A 19,501-nucleotide genomic window follows, 5' to 3' on the forward strand; every position below is an offset into this window, starting at 1 on the left:
GGGGAAGATCTCGTGGCCTCAAGGAGGAGACAGAGGGGGGAACCGAGGTATGTGATCTGTTGATCTGAGAGTTGGTTGATGCTCTGTCGAAGTGACTTCACGGATTACTACCGGAGTACGGGTTTATGGGGGAGGGTTTCCTGGGTATTCGACCATCCTTGGAAAGGCTTCGTTTTGTTGTTATCTTGTTTGTACTCTTCCGCGTCGTAGAAAAAAAAATGACAACAGGCTTTCCCCCAGACGCATGGACGTAGTATGCCTGTGTGCCCCGATGTAATGGCGAGAACGGTAAGATAAGCCGGACACGTATTGAATTCATGACATTACTCGTTCGCTGTCCTGTCAGCTTATTCCTCCCCTGTTCTAGAACTTCTCTCACTTGATTCCCATCGTCCATCCGGAATCCGGTGGATTCGATGGGCTCTGATGCTTCCGCAGTTGACTGATTTATTGAATATGTCCGCGATGCTATTCCTGTTCTTCTTCGCAATAGGAACCGTCGATCCCGCACTTTGATGAGAGGTGGCGGTGGAAGGTCGCCCGGAGATCCATTCGTTACCTCCAGCTTCGGGGAAGCTGTACGTGTACCGGAGAAATTTGTTGAATTGAACGGGTCCAGTTTTCCGGTAGTTGCTTTCTTCGCTACTGAAGTCGTCGGTGAATAGTGGAAAACCGAGACATCCGGAAACACTAGTCACCAGCTTGATCTGCCTGTGCAAGTGGTTCGCGATCTGATACAAAAGTGGGCGCAGGCGGCGCCGTTTCCAATCTCAGCTCATGAATCACCACGATTTGATAACCAACAACGACGGCGAGGCTTTCGCTTCATGATCTTCTGTCAGGGGCTCGTTGTTTGCTTCGTTCAATTTTTTCGTTTTTGACGTCGCTCACCTCGATGGTGTCAAACGAGAATATCATGATCATCACCCTCAGGTGGGACTCCTACGGACTTTCCGTCGTTTTCCGCTACGGTTTTCTTCCTTGGTGTTGTTGTCATTGTTGTTGTTGCTCTTGTCGTCGTTCTTGTTGTGAGTAGTAGGATGAGGTTGGGTATCTGACTGACTTTCCTTTCGATCTAACAAACGTTCCTGTTATGAGTTCCCTCAGTAGTACTGCTAGCTCTAAGGCGCTTGTTGTGGCGTGAGCATGTATCAATTCTCTTAGCTTATGATAAGTTTTCCGATCTGCTTACTACTATCTGGATCGAGAGAAACGCTCTCTTCGGTTCTTGTTTGTAGCTCTAGTCGACGCGTGGATGCAAGTTCAACAAAAACAAAGTGTGTCTACCACCGTTTCCCTTCAAGCCTGTCTAACGCAATGACACAGTTTGTCGCTGGGTAAGCTTAAGTTCAATTCAGGCGAACTGTTCTCCCTACGTAAGTGTCTTGTGTAACGATTTCTCTGCATAATTACGCTTGATTACTGTTCTCAAAGCCGGTTTTCGATTTTTTTGGTATCAGAATATACTTTCACTCATTTTGTTGACATGTTGTTTGTTGCATTAACTGGTCTCAAGTCTTTCTTCCCGTCACCGCGCTCACGATGTCTTGACAACGCACCACTTCGTACTCAAGCAAAAGTGAACACGCGATGAAAACAAAGTACAGAACAAACATAACGAGGGCCAGGCCGAAGTTCATCCGCCAGTTGAACAAGGCGATTGTCACAATGACGAAGATTAACATCATGAAAAGGATGAAGATGGAGCAGGCCATGCCCGAACTGCTCACGTGAACTGATCCGAAAACCAGGCACGACAAGAACCATGGAAGAGGTAATCTGGAAAGGAGAGCCCGATATGGAATTTTTCGCCCTTTGGGTTTCGGATTTCTCTGCGAGACTCGAGACGAGCCGCTCGATTTTTCGAGGCACCCAACAAACATCAATGCACTCCCCACACGGTAGCCGAAGTTGGCTTCACTGTCTACCCGAGAGAAAATATCCAGACGAGCGGAGCGATGCGGGGAAATTCGACCAAACCTCCTCCACGTAAATAAGATACGTACCCGACAGCGACATCGAAGATGTTAGAACCGACAGAGCTGGATACTGCCATGTCACCAAAACCTTTGCGGGCGACGAGAACCGATGTTATGAGATCGGGAATACTCGTGCCGGCGGCAAGGAACGTCAGCCCCATAACCTGAAGGTGAGACAAGTCGATATTGGACGATCAACGTCAGAAGTCGATTAGAGAAGATATCGGGTTCCCATGCTGCGAATACTTAGCCGAAGCGCACCTCTGAAGGAATGCCGAAGGTGTCTCCGACCACGGTTGCCCACCACACCATGAGATAGGAAAATATTGCAATCCATGTAATCGACCCTGGAAGAGAAAGGGAATAATACTGAGTTGTTGCGTGAGGAGCCCCTCCGCCATCTCTGTTCTCGGTTTCCTCGGCCGTCGTTCATCCGGAGGCCTGGACCTGATCAGTGGCTCATCTTGGCGGAATGAGAGAGTAAATTGATTTCGGAAGTTCCAATTCCTTGATTAAGGTTCCGATCCGTTTGCCTGATTATTCTTCGATAGATCCCGGCTCGATGGTCCGGGCCGGAGCTCAATACACACGAATTGGCTCAGCTCTGTGGAACCGCTCGAAGGCATGCGGAGCACGGAGATTCCGTTGGATGGTTCCGCAGCAAATCCCTCGAAGGAATCGACAGATGCGGCGGAATTTCGGGGGAATTATACACTGAATATATGGTCTTGCGTTTGGACCCATCGAGCAAGGTTTGTGGATTTCTCTGAGCGCACATCGATCTCGAAAGAAAGTATTTGAGCCGTGCAACGTCGCGAAACGTTCCATTCCATGGCAGCACGCAACTGTCGTTTCCGTTTCCCTTCCCACGCACTGCAGGATCCGTTCAGATGAGAAGCCTTCTGGAAGTCTGGGGGAAATTCCTGCACCAATGGCTCGGGCTACTTTCCCGGAAATGACATGCGATTTTCGTAACGTCATGATAACCTCCACTCCCCCGAGAAGAGGAAGTACAGAATTCATACTCAAGGCACGCCTCCGAGGTCCGTGGAGGCGATTCCCCCCAGAACCATAGTGACTCTAGCAAATGTAACATGAGTCTTTCCTCCGTAGACCCGGGCTCCGAATCGTCAGCAAAACTTCATCAGTGGTCTTAAACTAAACTTTGTGGTTTTCTGTGCATTCGGAGATATATTTCGCTCTTCAGGCTCAATACGAGCGTTCCGAGCGGTATAACCGGGGATGAGAGGTAGTTTCCTCATCCCCTCTCCTCTTGCGGACGCCTGAGGCTTCGACATAGATTCGGGGAACCGGAGGATGGGGGGAGTCACCCGAGCTGCCGCGCTATACTCAACACCGCATCTTCGAGATCCGGGCGTCGGTATCGATGGAGCTGTCGGCTGAATAGAGGCTCAAAATTTTCGACTCCCCTCCCCGACTCCGAGACTTTCGAAGAACAGAAAAAAGATCAGGCCACGACTGTTAGGTCCAGAACGATCCCCTGCGGAAGAGGCGTCATGAATTCATGCAAAAAACGTCGATCGCGCTGAGCGAGGTAGTTTCGCCCATGAATGACCTCATTACAGAATGACCTATGCGTTTCGAAGTTTTATCGTCTCTCTGCGTTTCCGAGCTCGCGAACACTGACTCGGGTAGAGTCGTCGCGTTTTTCGGTAGCAGTCACAATATTTCTTCCTAAGGCGGCTCTTCTATCTGAATGACTGACTGACTGACTGAATGTTCCCCGGACGATTCCTGCACTCGGTCGCCGAGCGTGGCGACAGAAGTCCGGCTACGTGTACAGCTTGTCGAGGAAATTATTGCTGGCACGGTGGAGCGTTCGTGGCTAGTCGGGTCGATTGCAAGCGAGGAACCGCCCTTCCTTCGGCGTGTTATAGGTCCAATGAGAGTCGGCTGCGGAGACACCGAGAGCAGGCAGGGATTCGATTTGCCCCGGGTGTGGATGTGTCACGACGACGGCTTCAATCGCGGCGGATGGCGCGCGGGTCTACCTGGCGAGTAGACTGTGCTGTTGTTTTATTTCGAGGCGGCCTAGGTCAAGGTCCATCGCTTTGCTGCACGCAGACTCCGTCGCTTCTGCGCAAACTTGCTGCGTACTCCGGTCCGCGACCGCTTCTTCGTCGGAGTCGTTGAGCTTCGTTTTTCCATTCGACCAGCGACCTTCAGCGAAATCGAAAAAAACAAGCTCGAGCGTCGATGGACGTCACGGAAATTTCCGGAAGAAATCATCAGCCAGTCGACCACTGCTCTCATCGAGGCGCCCGCGAAGTCACGAATTGGCCGAGTTCCTGAAGCACCTGGCCTGATACGTCACAGATGTATTCGCTGTACTAGAGTTCCGCGTTCGATAATTACTTCGTTGGAGTGACGAACGTCACGACAGAACATTCTCTTTAGGTCTGTGCGCGCAGCCTTCATGGTTCCCGTATTCTGACCCAGGTAACGCGCCTCGGTGTCTCGTATGCAAAGCGAAACACCTACCTACGTACCGGAGGTCCACGGTGTCCCGCATGCTGCACGAGCTACAGCCAAGTAGGAGAGCGAGAACGTTCCGTGGAGAGTGCCCCGGAACAGTGTCATTCGAAGTGGGAGAGAAATAGCGGAGCTCTGGTAACTTACCAAGAAAAGAACCTGCGACATATTTTCGTTTTTCGGCACGTCGCACATCAGGTAGCGTCAACCACAACGGAAATATAATCGGTGCGAGCGCCACGTAGTTCAGGCGCTCTCGCCACGTATCTGGCCACGCAACGCTCAGAGGCTCGGCCGCTTCTTCCATCGCCTCTTCGATCGTATCTTCGCGAGTCTGGAAAATCAACTCGATGTTAGTGAGTTCGGATAATTCGAGATTCGATCCACTCGGGCCACTGTCGGATAGAATCTCGGCTCCTAAGCGATTCGTTTCCCGTGACCGACTCAGCGGAGCGTGAATTGTTCATGCCTCTCGTGTCGTGGGCATATGCGAGCGAGCCAGTATCTCGTACTTCCTCGCCATTGTTCCGTGCATAGCTCGTGGTACCCAAGCTCGACCCAGGATACGATGACGTGTTTCCCACTCCTGTCAGTCAGATGGGGCGAGCTTTGGACTGGCCGGGAAATTCTAAGCGAATCGACTATTCTTTCCTTTCCTCGCCTCCCCCCTCGACGGAGCCCTCCCGAGAGGTCCCACGTTTTCTCTCTCTCGGTGTCCGTGAGTCAAGAATGTCAATAAAGAATGTCTCTCTCTGCGCGAGGTCACTTTCTTCAATTCGAAGTTGCGTAAATACCCTGTCCCATGGTATTAAACAACCCCTGATCCTCAGAGAGCGAACGCCGGCCAGTCACGGCACAAGGAGCGGGAATGAATAAAACATGAACGCATCACCAGATCCTGCTGCTGGCTCTGCTTTCTCGCAGACACGAACTTGAAGGGTCCCGTCAAATGTACACAGAGCTTGTTGACGGTCGAGAGCCCTGCCATTCACGCCCGCCCAAGATTTTGAAGCGATGCTCCACAGCGGAAGAACGTCTTGCGAGCATCGGTGTCTGCCGGCTCCGGCTTGGAGTTTGGGAGCGTTATACACGAGGCGGAAAACTTCTCAATCGATGTCTTGCAAAAAACTCACCGCCTGGGCGGCTTGCTGTGCAGCGCTGTTATAGCCAGAATCCGGATGAGTTTCATTGACCGAGCTGGACGTCTCCAACGACTCTTCTACGGGTGGCATCGCTTTCTCTTCGCCCCCGGATCCCAGCTGTGGGGAAAAATTCATGTGACACCGATACCCTCGTCATGCGTCGGCTGCGTATCCGCCATAGCTGCGGGCTCTGAATTCGCGACTTATATATTGAAGGAAAAAATAGTTTGATCCATCGGAAGAGAATCTTTATAATCTTCGGCCGGGTGAATCGACGGTCCGGCTCATCAGCGGTCTATACTGCTGAGGCTGGTGTAATTGGTCTCTTAGGGAGCGGGGAAGGGCGGCGGTGACGGCTGACGGAGACAGCTCGGTCTGATCGATCGACCCGGCTTGCAGCGGCGCGCCGCGGCAGACTGACCTCGGGCCGCATTCATCATTGAACTCACTTGGAAATCGACATCTCTCTCCCTTCTTCTACCGGAATCTCTGTGAGCGGAGCTGCGAACGCCTCCTGCACTGCCATTCAGCGGGGTGGGTGATCCAGAACTACCTGGGCCCGTTGCATCGAGCAACACCCCTAGCGAAGCGATCGTGTGAAGTTGGGACGCCTTCTCGTCAACTTTGCCTGAAAAACTCGAAATTTTAGAATTCCCGATCTTCTTCATGGACATTTCCGCGATCGGTGTTATTTCCATCGCATCGGAAGTCTTGGTCGTCATCAACTCCATCCCGAAGCTGACGTCAGTTTCTTCTACGCACAATACGCGCCAACAGAAACAGCTATCAGAGGAGCGTGATGACGCCCTTCGACGCGATCCGCTCCTCCGATGGACTGATTCCATTGACGAATGAATCACGGCGGAAAACTGAAGTCGAGCCGGAGGCGAGAACTAAATGAACAAGGAAAGAGTCTTGCCTTCGTGTTCGTGAAGGGGATCGATGGAGTGGATGAGTAGCTGCAGGAGTCCGTGTCGGAATTTCCCACCGCCGCCGTGAATCGTCGGCACACTCATTCGTCGTCTTCGTGCGTTCTGCAATCATTGGATTCGGCCCGATAAGGCTCGGTGATGGAAAGAACCTGGATCTACAAGTATGACTGGAGCGACTCAACTCAATTTCGACGAAAACTCGTTCGCCTTTCGGCCAAGATCTGAGGGAGCTTCATCTGAATAATTTTTTTTCTGCTGCTTTCGCAAATCCCGGACGAGGATGGAAGAGGGTGGGACAGGGGTTTGAATCCTGGAGGGAGCCGACATTTCGCTTTCCGTACCATGAGACGTCAAAATTCTTCGATTCGCATTCACGTGTTCATTCCTGATAGGGAGAGCAGAGACCGGAGGAGGATAGAAAGGGTGCCGAGAGGAATTATTGCATGGTGATCTATGGACCGTACTGTCGGGGGCGGTGGCGTCCATGAATCTGGACCGAGCGGGGAAAGAGCATTCTGCACGTTCATGTCAAAAACGCGCGCTGTCCGTTGCTCCGATGCGTCGATTCCCCGATGCAGGGATGTCGGACCGCGTTCGTTTATAATTCAACAGTTGTGCTCGCCGCTCTGGAATTTATAGCAATGCTTCATCCCTGGCATGGGGAACAGGTTGTTTGTTGCTGCTGCCAGGGCAGCTGCTCGCCGGTAATCACCGCGGCGGTTATAGAACTGCTGCTACAGCTGCCCGCGTCGTCTGCCTGACCGCAAAGGAGGTCTATGACAAATTGTGTCCACCGTCCATAGGTACTTTTGGCGGTTCTGCCGCACTCGAAGACGTACTATATGGTCCGGAATGGTGGGTATTCAGAGCAAGGACCGCTTCGGCTCCTCTACAAGTGCTATTCCCGCCGACAACACCTGCTCGCAAGCGCTTACGGGATTCCGCGTTCTGACGGAAACGCCGAAATCTGGCTACGATGACCAACTTTCGCAGCCGACTTTCGCGGAGGCAGGAAGAATTTTCCCCCGAGAGGTCGCATCCGGCTCTGGGATATTTGAAGTTCATACGGTTCTTGAGCAAAGGTTTCCGCAGCATGGGCTTCGTGAGATTTCTTTCCGCGCATCATTGCACAGTATGAGTGACAGCCGGCTCAGGGCCCGGGATGCCTGGGTCGGGGACGTTCGGCTCGTTGTTATGGCATCGGTCTCCCCAAGGCTGCTCCTCTACAAACGGGAACTCCCTCTCATCCCTCTTTCTGTAGATCTGCCGGGAGGCTTTCTCGATGAGGAAAAAATGATTCCTGATCCGGGAAGAACGCAAGCGCTCACTCGGTTGGACCTTGCCGGGATCGGCCGCAAAACGTCGTTCTGTGCTTCAACCGTTGGTAGCATTGGCGTGTTTCATTGCTTCAGTCTGGTTGCTGATGGCAACGCTTTCAACATACTGTGTTCCAGTTCAGGCGCATTGGTGATATCAGTGAGAGCTCTCCGAGTATTGAGTTCTCCGGTTCTCGAAGACCTGCGTAAGTAATCAACAGCGAGAGCTCGAGCTTCCCACGCTCCGCTCACCGTTGGATCGAGCCAGCGATGGCAGAGGCTGAGGAGCTAATAAAGCCTGATAAGGGTAATATTGTTTCCGAGTGGCCGCGAATTATTCACGCCGAATAGCTTTCGCGAAGAATCACTTTCCGCCGAATAGCTCGCGGATGATTCAAACCGTTTACGGCCGAGGCGTAACGAGCCGAAGGCCGAGCCGGAACGAGCCGAATGAAGACGACGAGGCTCGGCACGAGACGGAATGGTGCTATTTGCTTGCTGACTGATTTGTCGGGGAGCAAGCAACTCGGCTGCAAGCGACCGATACTGATTGGAGAAGCCTCATTGGATCGCGACACGACAGTGAAAAAAATAAATGAATCCTTCGACTTCATCCAACGGATCCACAAACGTTTTCTCCGCCGAGTCGTTCCAAGCAAGTTCCCTCCGGAGGCAACAACTCGCTCGGAAAAAAGTGATATGAGCTCACTCTACGAGGCTTGTGTGTTTCTGATCCGGCGAGAAAAAGTCGAAACTTCCGTCGAAAATTTGCGAGGTGATGTCCGAGGCCCTAGGTCCTCCTCGCATTGGAGCTGCGACGATAATGTACAGCAGCCGGAATGGCGAGAAGCACAACAACACCAACAACAACAGCAACATGAACAATAGCAACAGGAGTTATGAAGACGACATCGAAAACAAGAACGACGACAACAATAACAGCAGCAACGACACGACACGATGCTGATCATGCTGACGAACTGGTTCGGAGTCGGTGCTTATCTTGTTGATGAGAGCAGTCGAACGAATTAGGAGCGATACAAACAAGCGAATCCGACTTGTTTGTTCGTTTCTTGAGTTCGTCGCTCAGCTTGAAATTGTCTGATCTATTGGAGTACTCGTAGGCGCGGTCGCAGTCGTAGGTAATTGAACGGCGCGATCATTAACGACACCCGGACGGAGTTCGCCTGTAGTATCAAGTCATTGCGCGCGCGCTTTACTCTGTCACCTCGATTTGCTAAATTGTCCCCACTACGCTCTACGGAACAATTGGCAGCGGAACAGCAGCGTCAGCAGTATTAGCGTGTGAGTGGCTTGCAACTTTGGTGCGACGTACAATTTTATGTGGCTCGGTTTGTTTGCTCGGTCATTTAATGTCGTTCGCCGGCAGGCATTGCTACATCCCGCACAGCGGTCGCTACCGCCGTCGATTCTACGGCGGTGGCGGCGGCGGCAACGACAACAATGGTGCCGCCGGCGGACAACCTCTTGGAGAGTTTCTCTTCCAACCCTCCCTCTAGGATCTCATTCACCCACATTCATACACGCTCAAACCTACTATCATGGAGATATGACGTGCTCAACGAGTTTATGATCGGCGGCGAACAGCACAGAACGAGCTCCTTTACCCCCACTTGAAAAGTGGATGTGATCCTGTGGATCGCCTGGGGATCCCACCGACACGCTGCCGGAATCTCTTTGGGAACGTTCATTGGGCCCCAAAAACTATATCTCTCGGGGGTTCATCCTTCCTCGGGCGACGATGACGAACTATCTATTCTGAGTCTCAGGGGAACAGTGGTCTCTGATATTCGCGATTTACGAAGGCAGCGAGGGCAATTCTCGATTTCGGGAATATTGCTCTGAAGAATACTGAGCGGGATAGAGGATTTCTCGGTATCCAAGAGGAGTTATCCGGAGTCATCAATGAGAGTTTCCGATGGAAATTGAGTTGAGTTCATATATGTAGGTAGATAGGTATTCAGGCTCTGAACTGAATAGAGAAATGCTATCGGATTTTTCAGAACGATTCTCTTCTATGTGAAGAAATGATTTTGAGTGAACGTTCATGGACGTCCTTGAGTGAGAGAAAATATTTTCGTATCTCATAATCTAGCAAGAATAATAGTAATAAGACTAATAATAGTAGTAGTAATGAGAAGTAGAAAGTGTGGTGGTGAATATAGAGAAATGGGTAGATGGACATGATGGTGGGTGTAGTGGTGGTGGAGGCACAGCGGGAGGACAGTCGAATGTTGGCGGTTGGGTTATACCACGAACCTCACAGTAGCAACAGCAATAACAACAACAACAACATCAATGACAATAGCAAGAATATTCGGAATAATAATAGCGGCAGCGAAAATGGACGGTCGAAATGAAACGGAAAAAACTCGGACAGAGGAGTGAATCGCAACGCTTTTCTTGCATACGGGGAAGGACGGACGTTTATGGGAAGGAAGCAGCTTTCCCGTCATTTCTTAGGGAGCGAGGATACCGCTCGGAGCAATTTCCATTTGATCCATTCGGAGATGGCTCACGGCTTTGTGGGAATGGAAGGGACTTCGGATGAGCGACATTCATTCTGCGATTCACCAGTCGTGGATGAGAAGAAGATGGAAGTTCAAACATTCACCCGAGACGCTCACAGTGACCATCGGCCTTTCGGCACATTCGAGGTTGGAAGCTCAAGCAACTCCAGAGCTACGATGAAAGAATGAATGTCAATGATTGCTCCGAATTCAAAACTCATCTACACAAGAGTTTCGACTGGAATCTACAATTCGAAAGAAGAGTTGCGGGCTGCGAGGGATTTTTACGGGCACCGGCGGAGCCGGAAACCTGGAAACTGTTCTCGGCCTATCCTTGCTCGGAACTCATGAAGTTCCTCGGGGCCAACGGAGGGGCGCAGGAATAGCGGCGGCTAAGCTCTGAGGCCTAGCACTGTCGAGTGTTTGGGTATGAGGTTATCAAGGAGATTTAAAACGATTTTCCAGAGTCGCAAGCGGCAAGAGAGTTTGGTCGGATTGGACCATAGGTCCGAGGGTTTAAGAGGAGCAGAGCTAGTGAGAGGTCCAGGAGCAGGAAACAAAGCCTTGCTTATTCCTAGAGAGGAGGAATAATGCCAGGGCGGGGATTGTCGTCGGAGTTGAAGGCCGTCGGCACCCAGCGGATTCGGGATGCGTTTCGGCATTGTGTACGGGGGGCAGAAATTGGAAATGGGCTCAAAATTCTGAGTAGACGGAGAACTCGGGGAGCTTGACGGGTCCCCGCGGCGTGTCATCGTAGTCGCAGCGACGCAGACGGCTGTTTCGCCGGAGTCGTCGTGATAACCGGTCTAACTACCCATAGAGATCCTATGCGAACCTACAGAGGGAAGAACTTGCGAATGGGTAAGCGGGGAGGACCTCAGGGACGTACGGAAGAGCTCAACGAGGACGACAAGCCAACGTCAGGCTACAACGTAGCAGCGGGGAATAAGAGATGCGACGCGGGGAAAAAAGAACAGATACACTCAGTCGAATAGACGATCAAACAACTACAACCCGGTACAGATTGTACTTGCACAAGCCGTTTCAGCACTCACAATAGCGATGGCATCAATCAAAGCAGGCATAGACAGAAATTCGCTCAGGCGGGGGAAACCGACGACCGACGGCTGGTCGGTCGGTCCGTCCGTCGATCGACCCGTCGGACCCGATCAGGAGCCCTTTCCATCAGAATCACCCCGAGAACTTAAGCTTAATAACATTTCAACGACGACTATCTGTGGAAGCTGTGCGCAACATAGGTCGCTTCTCAGTCACATGATACTGGAACTAAACAGTCGGCCAGTCGTCGAGGATCGTTCCATTGGCTAATGAGTCTAGTTGTTGTTTGCTGTAACAGTTCGTGGAATTTCGAGCGGGCTGTGATTCGTCGGAATTCGTCGTCGGAGCGAGGACGCACGGTATCACGATCTCCGGAGACGGACGACGATTTCAAAAACCGATGTTCTTCGTCCCGTGGCAAGCAAGCGGCTCGTCGAGGCCTCTGACCCCTTTCGGAGGGTGCTTCGCCTTCGATGTGCTTGCGCGGCGTGTGAGGTCGTCCCCGTGGTTGCCGCGGCGGAGGATCATCGAAACGATCCCGCCTAGTGATTGGGACTGGGGTTACCCGTACTCGCTAGGAGCTTGCTTTCGTGTACGATGTGAGTCCACGTCAAAGTTTGCGACGTGTTTGACTTCTATCTTTGCCGAAGCAGGGAACAAACGTAATGATTGATGTAGGCCGTGCCGTCGGCTCAATCGACCGACCGACCAACGGGTTGGTCGGAGGGTCGATCGATCGATTGTTTGCCTGCAGTCAATCGTTGTGCCTCCTCCCGCTCACCACACCTCACCACATGACACCGCACTGGACCGCACCATTCCATACCAACAGCAGCGATGAAGGCGACGGCGACAGCGAAGATAAGGACAGGCTGAGCGGCCGATCGCTTGCTCGCTCGCTCGCTCGCTCGCTGGGAAGGTAGGCTGGTGGGTCGGCGGGCTGGTAGCTTTACTGTAGCTGAAACTCACCGGTGATAGTCTCCCTCCCTCTATATCAACTTCGGTGACCTTCAGCTCGGCATCAACCGAGGCCTCGGCCGTAGCCGCGTTTTCACCGAGTGCGACCCCTTGTAGAGTACGCAGGTTGCGCAGCTCCGTCGCCGTGGAGTGCTTTCTCTGTTCCCCCTGCAGTGAACCGCACAACGGGATCAACAAATGGTTGTCTATAATTGACAGCAACTATGAAACGACCGAATCTATGGCTCCGCGGCGACTATCGCGATCCAGCCAGCCACTTCCAGCCTGTCGGCCGACCGACCGACCGATCGGCGAGATCCTATCGCTGCGTATGTCGCCGTACATCACACTGGCCGCACGCACCGCTGCCGTTTCTGCAGTGTGATATCTGCACGAATGAATTGTGCAGCGGGATTGCTCGCCCGGCGCGGCGGCCGGCTGACTGACTGGCTCACTAGCTTGGTTGATCTTGCTCGGTGGATTGGTCAGCTGCTCGGTGGGCTCCTTCATCGACCGGTCGGATTTTCGCTTGGCTGGCTGGATATGGTGTTATGCAGAAGTTGGCTAAATAGTAGTCGGCTAGACAGTAGGGTTGATGGATAAGACATGGATGGATACACACAAAACCGGATTAATCAGAACGTCTATCAGTGACTGGCACTTGAAGAATTAACGACGGAACACATCTTGCTGAGTGAGCTAGTCTCTCTGCCGTCGGAAGACAGCCCCGCTACGGTTTGTTCGCGGCATCTCGGTGCTGCCGCCGCTGCCTCACGTGCAGAGAGAGATTTCCAATCGTATGTTCTCGGGGGGAACAAGTTCTAATCCGACAATGTCTACGTGGAGAGGTGTTCGGTGTGATATTCATTAAGCCTCGGTGTTCTACGTGTGCACGCTGCGTTCGACGGCTTTCTCTTCATCATACCGGGGAGAGTCAGTGGCATCCTTTTAATTAGAACGACAATCATGATCCGTATAATTATCTGGTCTCACTTTTTTTCTTATGAGGAGTTGGCAAAGTGCGCAGTTATCTGAAGCTTTGGATCGGTCCGCTGCGCGGTACGCTTCATTTTCTCGGTAGCAACAAAGGATCGAGTGGAACATGTTGCTTCTTGGCAACGTTCCGATCAAAATCCAAGAAGATTAAATTGTTACCAAGCGGTTTGTTTGACGAAGGAAACGGTTTCGAAACGCGTTTAAGACAGCGATTAGGATTCGATGTTTTTTTGCGCCCGACAGCGTAAGCCTGAGTGTGGCTCCAGTGAGTAGACAGTTAGTCAAAGATTAGGAGTGGTTGCGTTCGGAAGATCTACGGGTGGGTTTAGGTTCAGTGAACGCTAGGGGTCTCTATTGAGAACCAACCTTTGTTGTGTTTGCAACGGGTTTTACTATCTGAAAAAGGGCAGCAGAATTTAGCGAATTGTGATTCTTTCATCCATAAATCTCGTCGCTCAACGGGGAGCATCAAAGCTCTTGTGCCTTCAAAGCTTGTTTTTTCGAGTCTTGGAATCCTCTCGAGCGTATGGTACGCCGCGCCATTCTCGGCTACGGCCCCGTTTCTATTGACGCCGTTTCCTACGTCCTTTGCGGACTCGACCATACTCGGGGCCAGACTCCGAGTTCAGAGCAGTAATAGAGCGTGTGTCTTTCTTTTCTGCCCATGGAAATCGATCCGATATCAGGCATCGAGGAATCACGGCGAGGAATTGAATCGCAAACGACTCCAGATAGCCATGAATGCATACGCATGTTCGTGATGCATATTGCAGCCGAACGCTTTGATATATACATACATATGTTCATTCGTGGGTACATATATTCCCCTTGATGTCTGTTGGAAATTTCACGAGCAATGCTGTTGGAAATTGCTGCTGACGGGTCAACAATTGAGGCTCAGAGCGGTCGCACAGCTTCGTACATCAAGGTCACACAACAAGAGGCGAAGAAGTTGGGGTAGAGGAGAGACAGAATGTGAAAGATATGAGTGAGGATGCAGAACGGTGGGAATATATGGTTGGCTACAGGTCATGAACGGTAAGAAATCAATCTACACATCGTTGCTTGGTAAGGTCGCCATCTGACCTCGCCTTGTGTCTGCGATGCTTAATGATGGCGGCTGGGCATTGAATTTTTTTTTGGCATCCACAGCTGGACATCGGTAGTTATGGATGTTTTTGAATAGAGCTACGCACGGCAAACGGAGCGTGAGCTCGAGCTCCGACTGCTCTCGCGATGGCTATTACCGAACATCATTAGGACAAAGGGACTAATAGTCTGCGGCGAATTGATTGATGGGGGGGGGGCGTCGTTCGCTAGGTGGCCAACTCGAGCGGAATATCATGGGAAAGAACTCTGGAGTTACGACGATTCGAGACTAGATTGATAACGTCTGCGACATCGACTCATCCGAATCGATTGACACGTTGTAGATGAACGCAGAGTTTCTAAAATGGTCGATCGCAGGACGCAGGCTTGAACCGTGAGCAGGCGGCTGCAACATCGTTAGACCAGGATCTATAGGTGTCTCTGACCATTGGTTTTTAGGATTTACGGAAGCTTAGCATTTACGAAGCGTTGAGGTCATTTCCATCAAGACACTGAGGTCGGTATAGGAAAAAGGGGAGGTTCTGCGTCTGACTCACTGACAGAGTGAATGGATGTGCGCTCGAAATTTTCCAGAATGTGCAAGTAGAGGGTTTCATAGTGGGCTAAATAAGAACGTATGTATCACACAAGTGCAACTAACTGGGCTCGAGTGAGCCAGCAATCGGGTAAAACATGGCTCCCTTCTCTGGCGGTGGAGCGGTCAAATGGCGGAATAATGTTTTTTGTAATTAGTATTTTTTCCGTCTCGAAACAACTTTCGGTGGCACTGTCGGTTGTGGAGATGGTGGAGGAAGAGAAGAAACTTTTCAAATACTTTCTGAAATGTTTCTGGAAGGAGAACGATCAATCTCTCGGTTCGTTTCTTTCTCGCTCTCTCTATTCGGAACGCATGCTGGCGATATCCTGACTAACAAGTCTCTCGGCGAGATACGATCTGAGGATTCAACGGTTAGGAGATGGATGTAAGACTGCATACAGAGGAGAATATGATTCGTGTCGTGCTCAGGTCGGCACCGTCGCTGAGCCGTATGCTCATCTGCAAGGCTTAAGATCTTGGTCCTACCTGAGGCATGAGTTGATCCGTGCTGCCCACACGCGTAACTTTGTTTCGGTTCGTGAACTTCTTGACAAATCTCTCGACGTTGGAATTGTACTTCATGAAGGTAACGTAGCAGGCATAGCACGATAGTAGAATTAGTGCCTCCCACCAGTGGATAACATTGTCTCGGAAGAACACGATAAGGATGATGAGGATTATTGAATAAAATGACACATCGCGAAACAGGGGCCACCATGTGAGTTGGAGGACGCTCTTCGAGAAGATAGCACACATCGAGATCACAAAAAGGATATTGAACACGGCGGACCCCACGATGGTGCCGATCCCTGCGAAAGAGAATTCGTATTTAGATCTTGATGTCTCGGAGTCTCTTTTCTCCGATGACGGAGGCGATCGCTTCGGTGTCTTGCCTCCGATCGAAATCCGTAACCGCTCCTATCTCATCTCAGCATCTTTTCGCTTCTACGGATAAACTTACCGACATCATCGAACGAGATGAACACTCCGATAACACTGGTGAAAAGTTCAGGTGCTGAACCTCCGGCTGCCATGAAGGTGGCACCGGCGACATCCTCTGAGATTCCTAGTTTTTCTGTGATTACATCAAGCGCCGGAATGAAGAATTCATCACATACTATAGCGAGCGCCACGAACATGTACACAAGGCCCGTGACGTGTAAAATCACGGCACCCTGCCGGCGCTGCTGTACTGTGAACAAATCTTTCGGGAATTGGGCGGAGCCGCTAGCGTGTTCTATGATAACTTGAAAAGAGAAACAAAACACCGTCAGACAGATTCGAAGCTTGGTCTCAGAGCGAGTTCCCTACAGCGCGACTTATCCGCTGACGTGCCTAGAGCCTTGTTTGACTTCCGTGTTTCGTACGGAGTCTCTGCGGTCTGTTCGAGTGTTCGTGGCCGGGGTTTTTCGGTGAGAGGGACTCGCCTGTATCGATTGTGGGCGCAATACATGAGATTGGTCTCGCAATTTCGCTAATTGAAACTTGGGTAAGTCACGCGGAAAAAGTCTCAGAGGCGAATAATTTTCCCGACTCCAATAAACGTAAGTCGAAGACTCGAATTATTTTTGAGGACAAGATTCTCATCTCTCTCGATTCCGCGTTCGCTATTTCCTCTTTTGTTCCTCTATCGGAGCCGGCCGGCCAGCCCGAGGGAGTTCCGGGAGGGGTTCCTCGGAATCAATCGCGGGCGCCGATTCCGGTCGTCGGGCTCCAGGGGCAGACACTGCGAAGGGCAACGAATAGTCGTCCTCCGGTTGTTATGCGCGCATCGACGTGGTATCGTCTGCGGTGCAGCCGTAGGCGACGTTCCGTGGAAACAAACGCACTCCGTCGGTCACGCAAGCTCTAATAACAAGGAGTTTCAGCACACCGTGTGCCTGACAGAAACTATCCTCAGTCGAACTCGAGTGTCGCTGTTCGGTTTGATTAGGTGCGGAAACTTGAGAAACGAACGGGAGGGGGCGGAGCGTCTCCTTTGCTCGAAATAACCACGTAATTGGAGTCTCTCCATTTGGACACCGATAGATGTCACTCGCTGTCGCTCGGTTTTCCGCAACCCTTCGGGTGCTGAGAGAAGTCCTGGTTATCCCGAGACGTGGAGTTCCTATTTTTCGGAGAGCAGCCCTGAGCGTGGCAGAGTTCCCTTCTCACATGAGGAGCTGTCTGAATTCGCAAAGCGTCGATTTAAATGTTCGCAGCTCGAGTGTCCCCCGGAGCATGGCCGCTATGATTTGTGTTTCGGTGTCGTATGACGAGGATCGTCGGAAGCCATCATAATGGATTAGAGCGTTTGAGAAGGTCGACTGCCGACCGAGGCGATTTTCGCGCAGAGGAAAACGCGCGCCCCGACCTGGTTTCCCTCGAGCCGGTGTGATTAGAGGGCGTTGATGGGAACAGAGAGCCAAATCGTACGATCCGACGATACAATCAGGTAATCGACGCGTTTCGGTGCTCTTACCGCGAGTTGCGTTGTTAGGTGCGGTTGTCGTCGTCGCAGAGTACTGCAGCAAACTGCGTGAATGGAAGGCCTCTTCTGCATGACTAGCACAAGAATGGCCCAGAGGCCACGTAATATGCGAGTTGAACGCTGAATATAGACAAGCCACGAAGAAGGTAGTCACCAGATAGACGAGTGGACTACGACACCGCTTGCGCATGACGTAGCGGATACCGCCTCTGGCGGTAGGCATAAGCCGGCCTCCCATGAGGGACCGAATTTAAAAACTGGCAATTTCTTGCGTTCCGGGTTTATGGATGGACATCCTTTGGCGATATATTTCCTAATCGTTTGCCTTGTTTGTGAGTGCAGATCGAGTTCACTACGCCTGATGCGATGCCGATTCCAGTGGCAGATGATTGACGATCTGAAACAATAAGAGAAGGCATCCTGAGAAAATATATTAAAGCCCTTGTCCTGAGCACACCGGCTGGTCCTCGGAATGGATTGGGCTTCCTGGCTCACTCTCTCGCCCTCTCCACCCTTTGATCTCTCTCTCTCGCTCTCACTCACGCTCTCTGGACTCGAGGCGGCCATCGTATGCCATGAAGAGATTACAGCCTTCCGACGGTCCGTGCCGCCCATCATCTAGCGATAACCACGACATGTACTGATCTGTCAAAAATTCCTCAGATACACGGTGGACGTCGCGAACGCTGGAGCATCGGACGACCTCAACCACCGACACATTACATTTCTCGTCATGGCTCTGGGCAGAGCCGTCGTGGCTTACGAATGAAATCATCCCTTGTAAAAAGGTCTTCCCGGAAGAAGGCGAAAGAGAGGTGCTAACAATAGATGGATGACTTAGATATGAGTCTCCTTTGCTTTCGGGACCGACTCCGTTTGGGCTATCCGGGAGCAGGCAAGCGAACACAGCAGCTAGACAGACAGGCAGGCAAGCAAGCAAGCAAGCAAGCGAGCCGTATTCCGTCCCACAGGAAGGACGCCGGGCACGCAGCAGGGCGAGCAAGCGGGCGAGTTGGCTGGCTGTCTGGCTGGCTAGAGCTTTTCGATCAGAGCGTTTTGTTCCCCTCTCGCGTTCCTTGCAGTGCCGTTGCGTTCATTTCATTGTGGGAATCTTTTTGCGTTTCCACAAGCTGCTCAAAGGAGCACAGTCCCTCGAAAGCCGCGTTGGATGGTCACTGAACCGTTCTCGGGGGACGACTTTCTGTTCCCCGATAGGGAATTCCCTACCCGACCTCGTTCGAGCTTGTTTCCATCGCGCGGAAGCTTCGCTGCCGTCGTCCGGAAAGACGACATATCTGACAAAAGTCTCTCTACGTGAAAACATTGCCTTGCTGCCACGGGGCGCCACTAAAGGAGCGAAGCAATCGTACCGGTGAGCAACTGGAACGTATTGATTCTATCCACAGTTTGAGCCCGCGCTTGAAGCCTCGAGGCTCCCAGACTGCGGACGTACTACCTGGCTGAGCGAACAAACGCCCGCCCGCCAGCCAGCCGGCTCGTCGGTCCGTCAACGTACCTGCTCGGAGCCCGTTCTCTCTCGCTTGCATGTCCGCTCGCAGGACGAAGAGAGAGAGCGAGAAGAGAATGTCTTGGATTATGTTTGAAGACTTATCGGGATTCGTTTAGTTCGAGCCGAACGAGTCCCTGGCTTCGCTCAATCAACGCTCTCGAATGTATGAGGCTCGCGCCCGTGACTAATTCTCGTCTTCTTCGGAGAGCTCGATTGCGTGCGGCTGAATCTCTCGTGCCCCTGCGGGTTTTTCTTTCGAGTAAGTATCAACACGGGGACCTTGTGAATGTCGAACGACATTCGTGACGAAGTTGCCAACGCTTTTATGCCCTATACAACAATGGGGCCCTCCGAGCACTCTCTGAACTCAATGGCTACGTTGACCGGGGGATATCGGTGGTGGTGGCGGCGGCAGCCGCCGCTGCTGCT

The 19,501-nt window shown here is 51.8% G+C and overlaps 1 protein-coding gene across 1 annotated transcript; it reads right to left on the minus strand.

The window, feature by feature from the left end:
- Window positions 1-1,511: 1,511 nt before the first annotated feature.
- On the minus strand, window positions 1,512-17,785 carry Nckx30C (solute carrier family 24 member Nckx30C). Its single transcript, XM_029110472.1, has 11 exons — window positions 17,557-17,785; window positions 16,054-16,329; window positions 15,579-15,901; window positions 12,422-12,577; window positions 6,534-6,648; window positions 6,064-6,242; window positions 5,606-5,731; window positions 4,620-4,806; window positions 2,241-2,326; window positions 2,007-2,143; window positions 1,512-1,779 (listed from the first exon to the last, which is right to left on the minus strand). The coding sequence occupies exons 1-11, from the start codon at window positions 17,783-17,785 to the stop codon at window positions 1,512-1,514; spliced, it is 2,082 nt and encodes a 693-aa protein (XP_028966305.1).
- Between the last annotated feature and the right edge of the window lie 1,716 nt (window positions 17,786-19,501).

Source organism: Galendromus occidentalis, unplaced genomic scaffold (assembly GCF_000255335.2).
Source record: "Galendromus occidentalis unplaced genomic scaffold, Mocc_1.1 scf7180000076583, whole genome shotgun sequence".
In the NCBI taxonomy this organism is placed as follows: Eukaryota; Metazoa; Arthropoda; class Arachnida; order Mesostigmata; family Phytoseiidae; genus Galendromus; species Galendromus occidentalis.

Excerpts from the sequence above, each read along its gene's own strand:
- Nckx30C (XM_029110472.1), bottom strand. The coding sequence starts at position 17,785 with ATGCCTACCGCCAGAGGCGGTATCCGCTACGTCATGCGCAAGCGGTGT. Across the intron at positions 12,578-15,578 it reads CGGATCAACTCATGCCTCAG|GGGGAACAGAGAAAGCACTC; the intron begins GTAGGACCAAGA and ends GGTTCACTGCAG. Across the intron at positions 5,732-6,063 it reads AGAGAGATGTCGATTTCCAA|CTGGGATCCGGGGGCGAAGA; the intron begins GTGAGTTCAATG and ends TTTTCCCCACAG.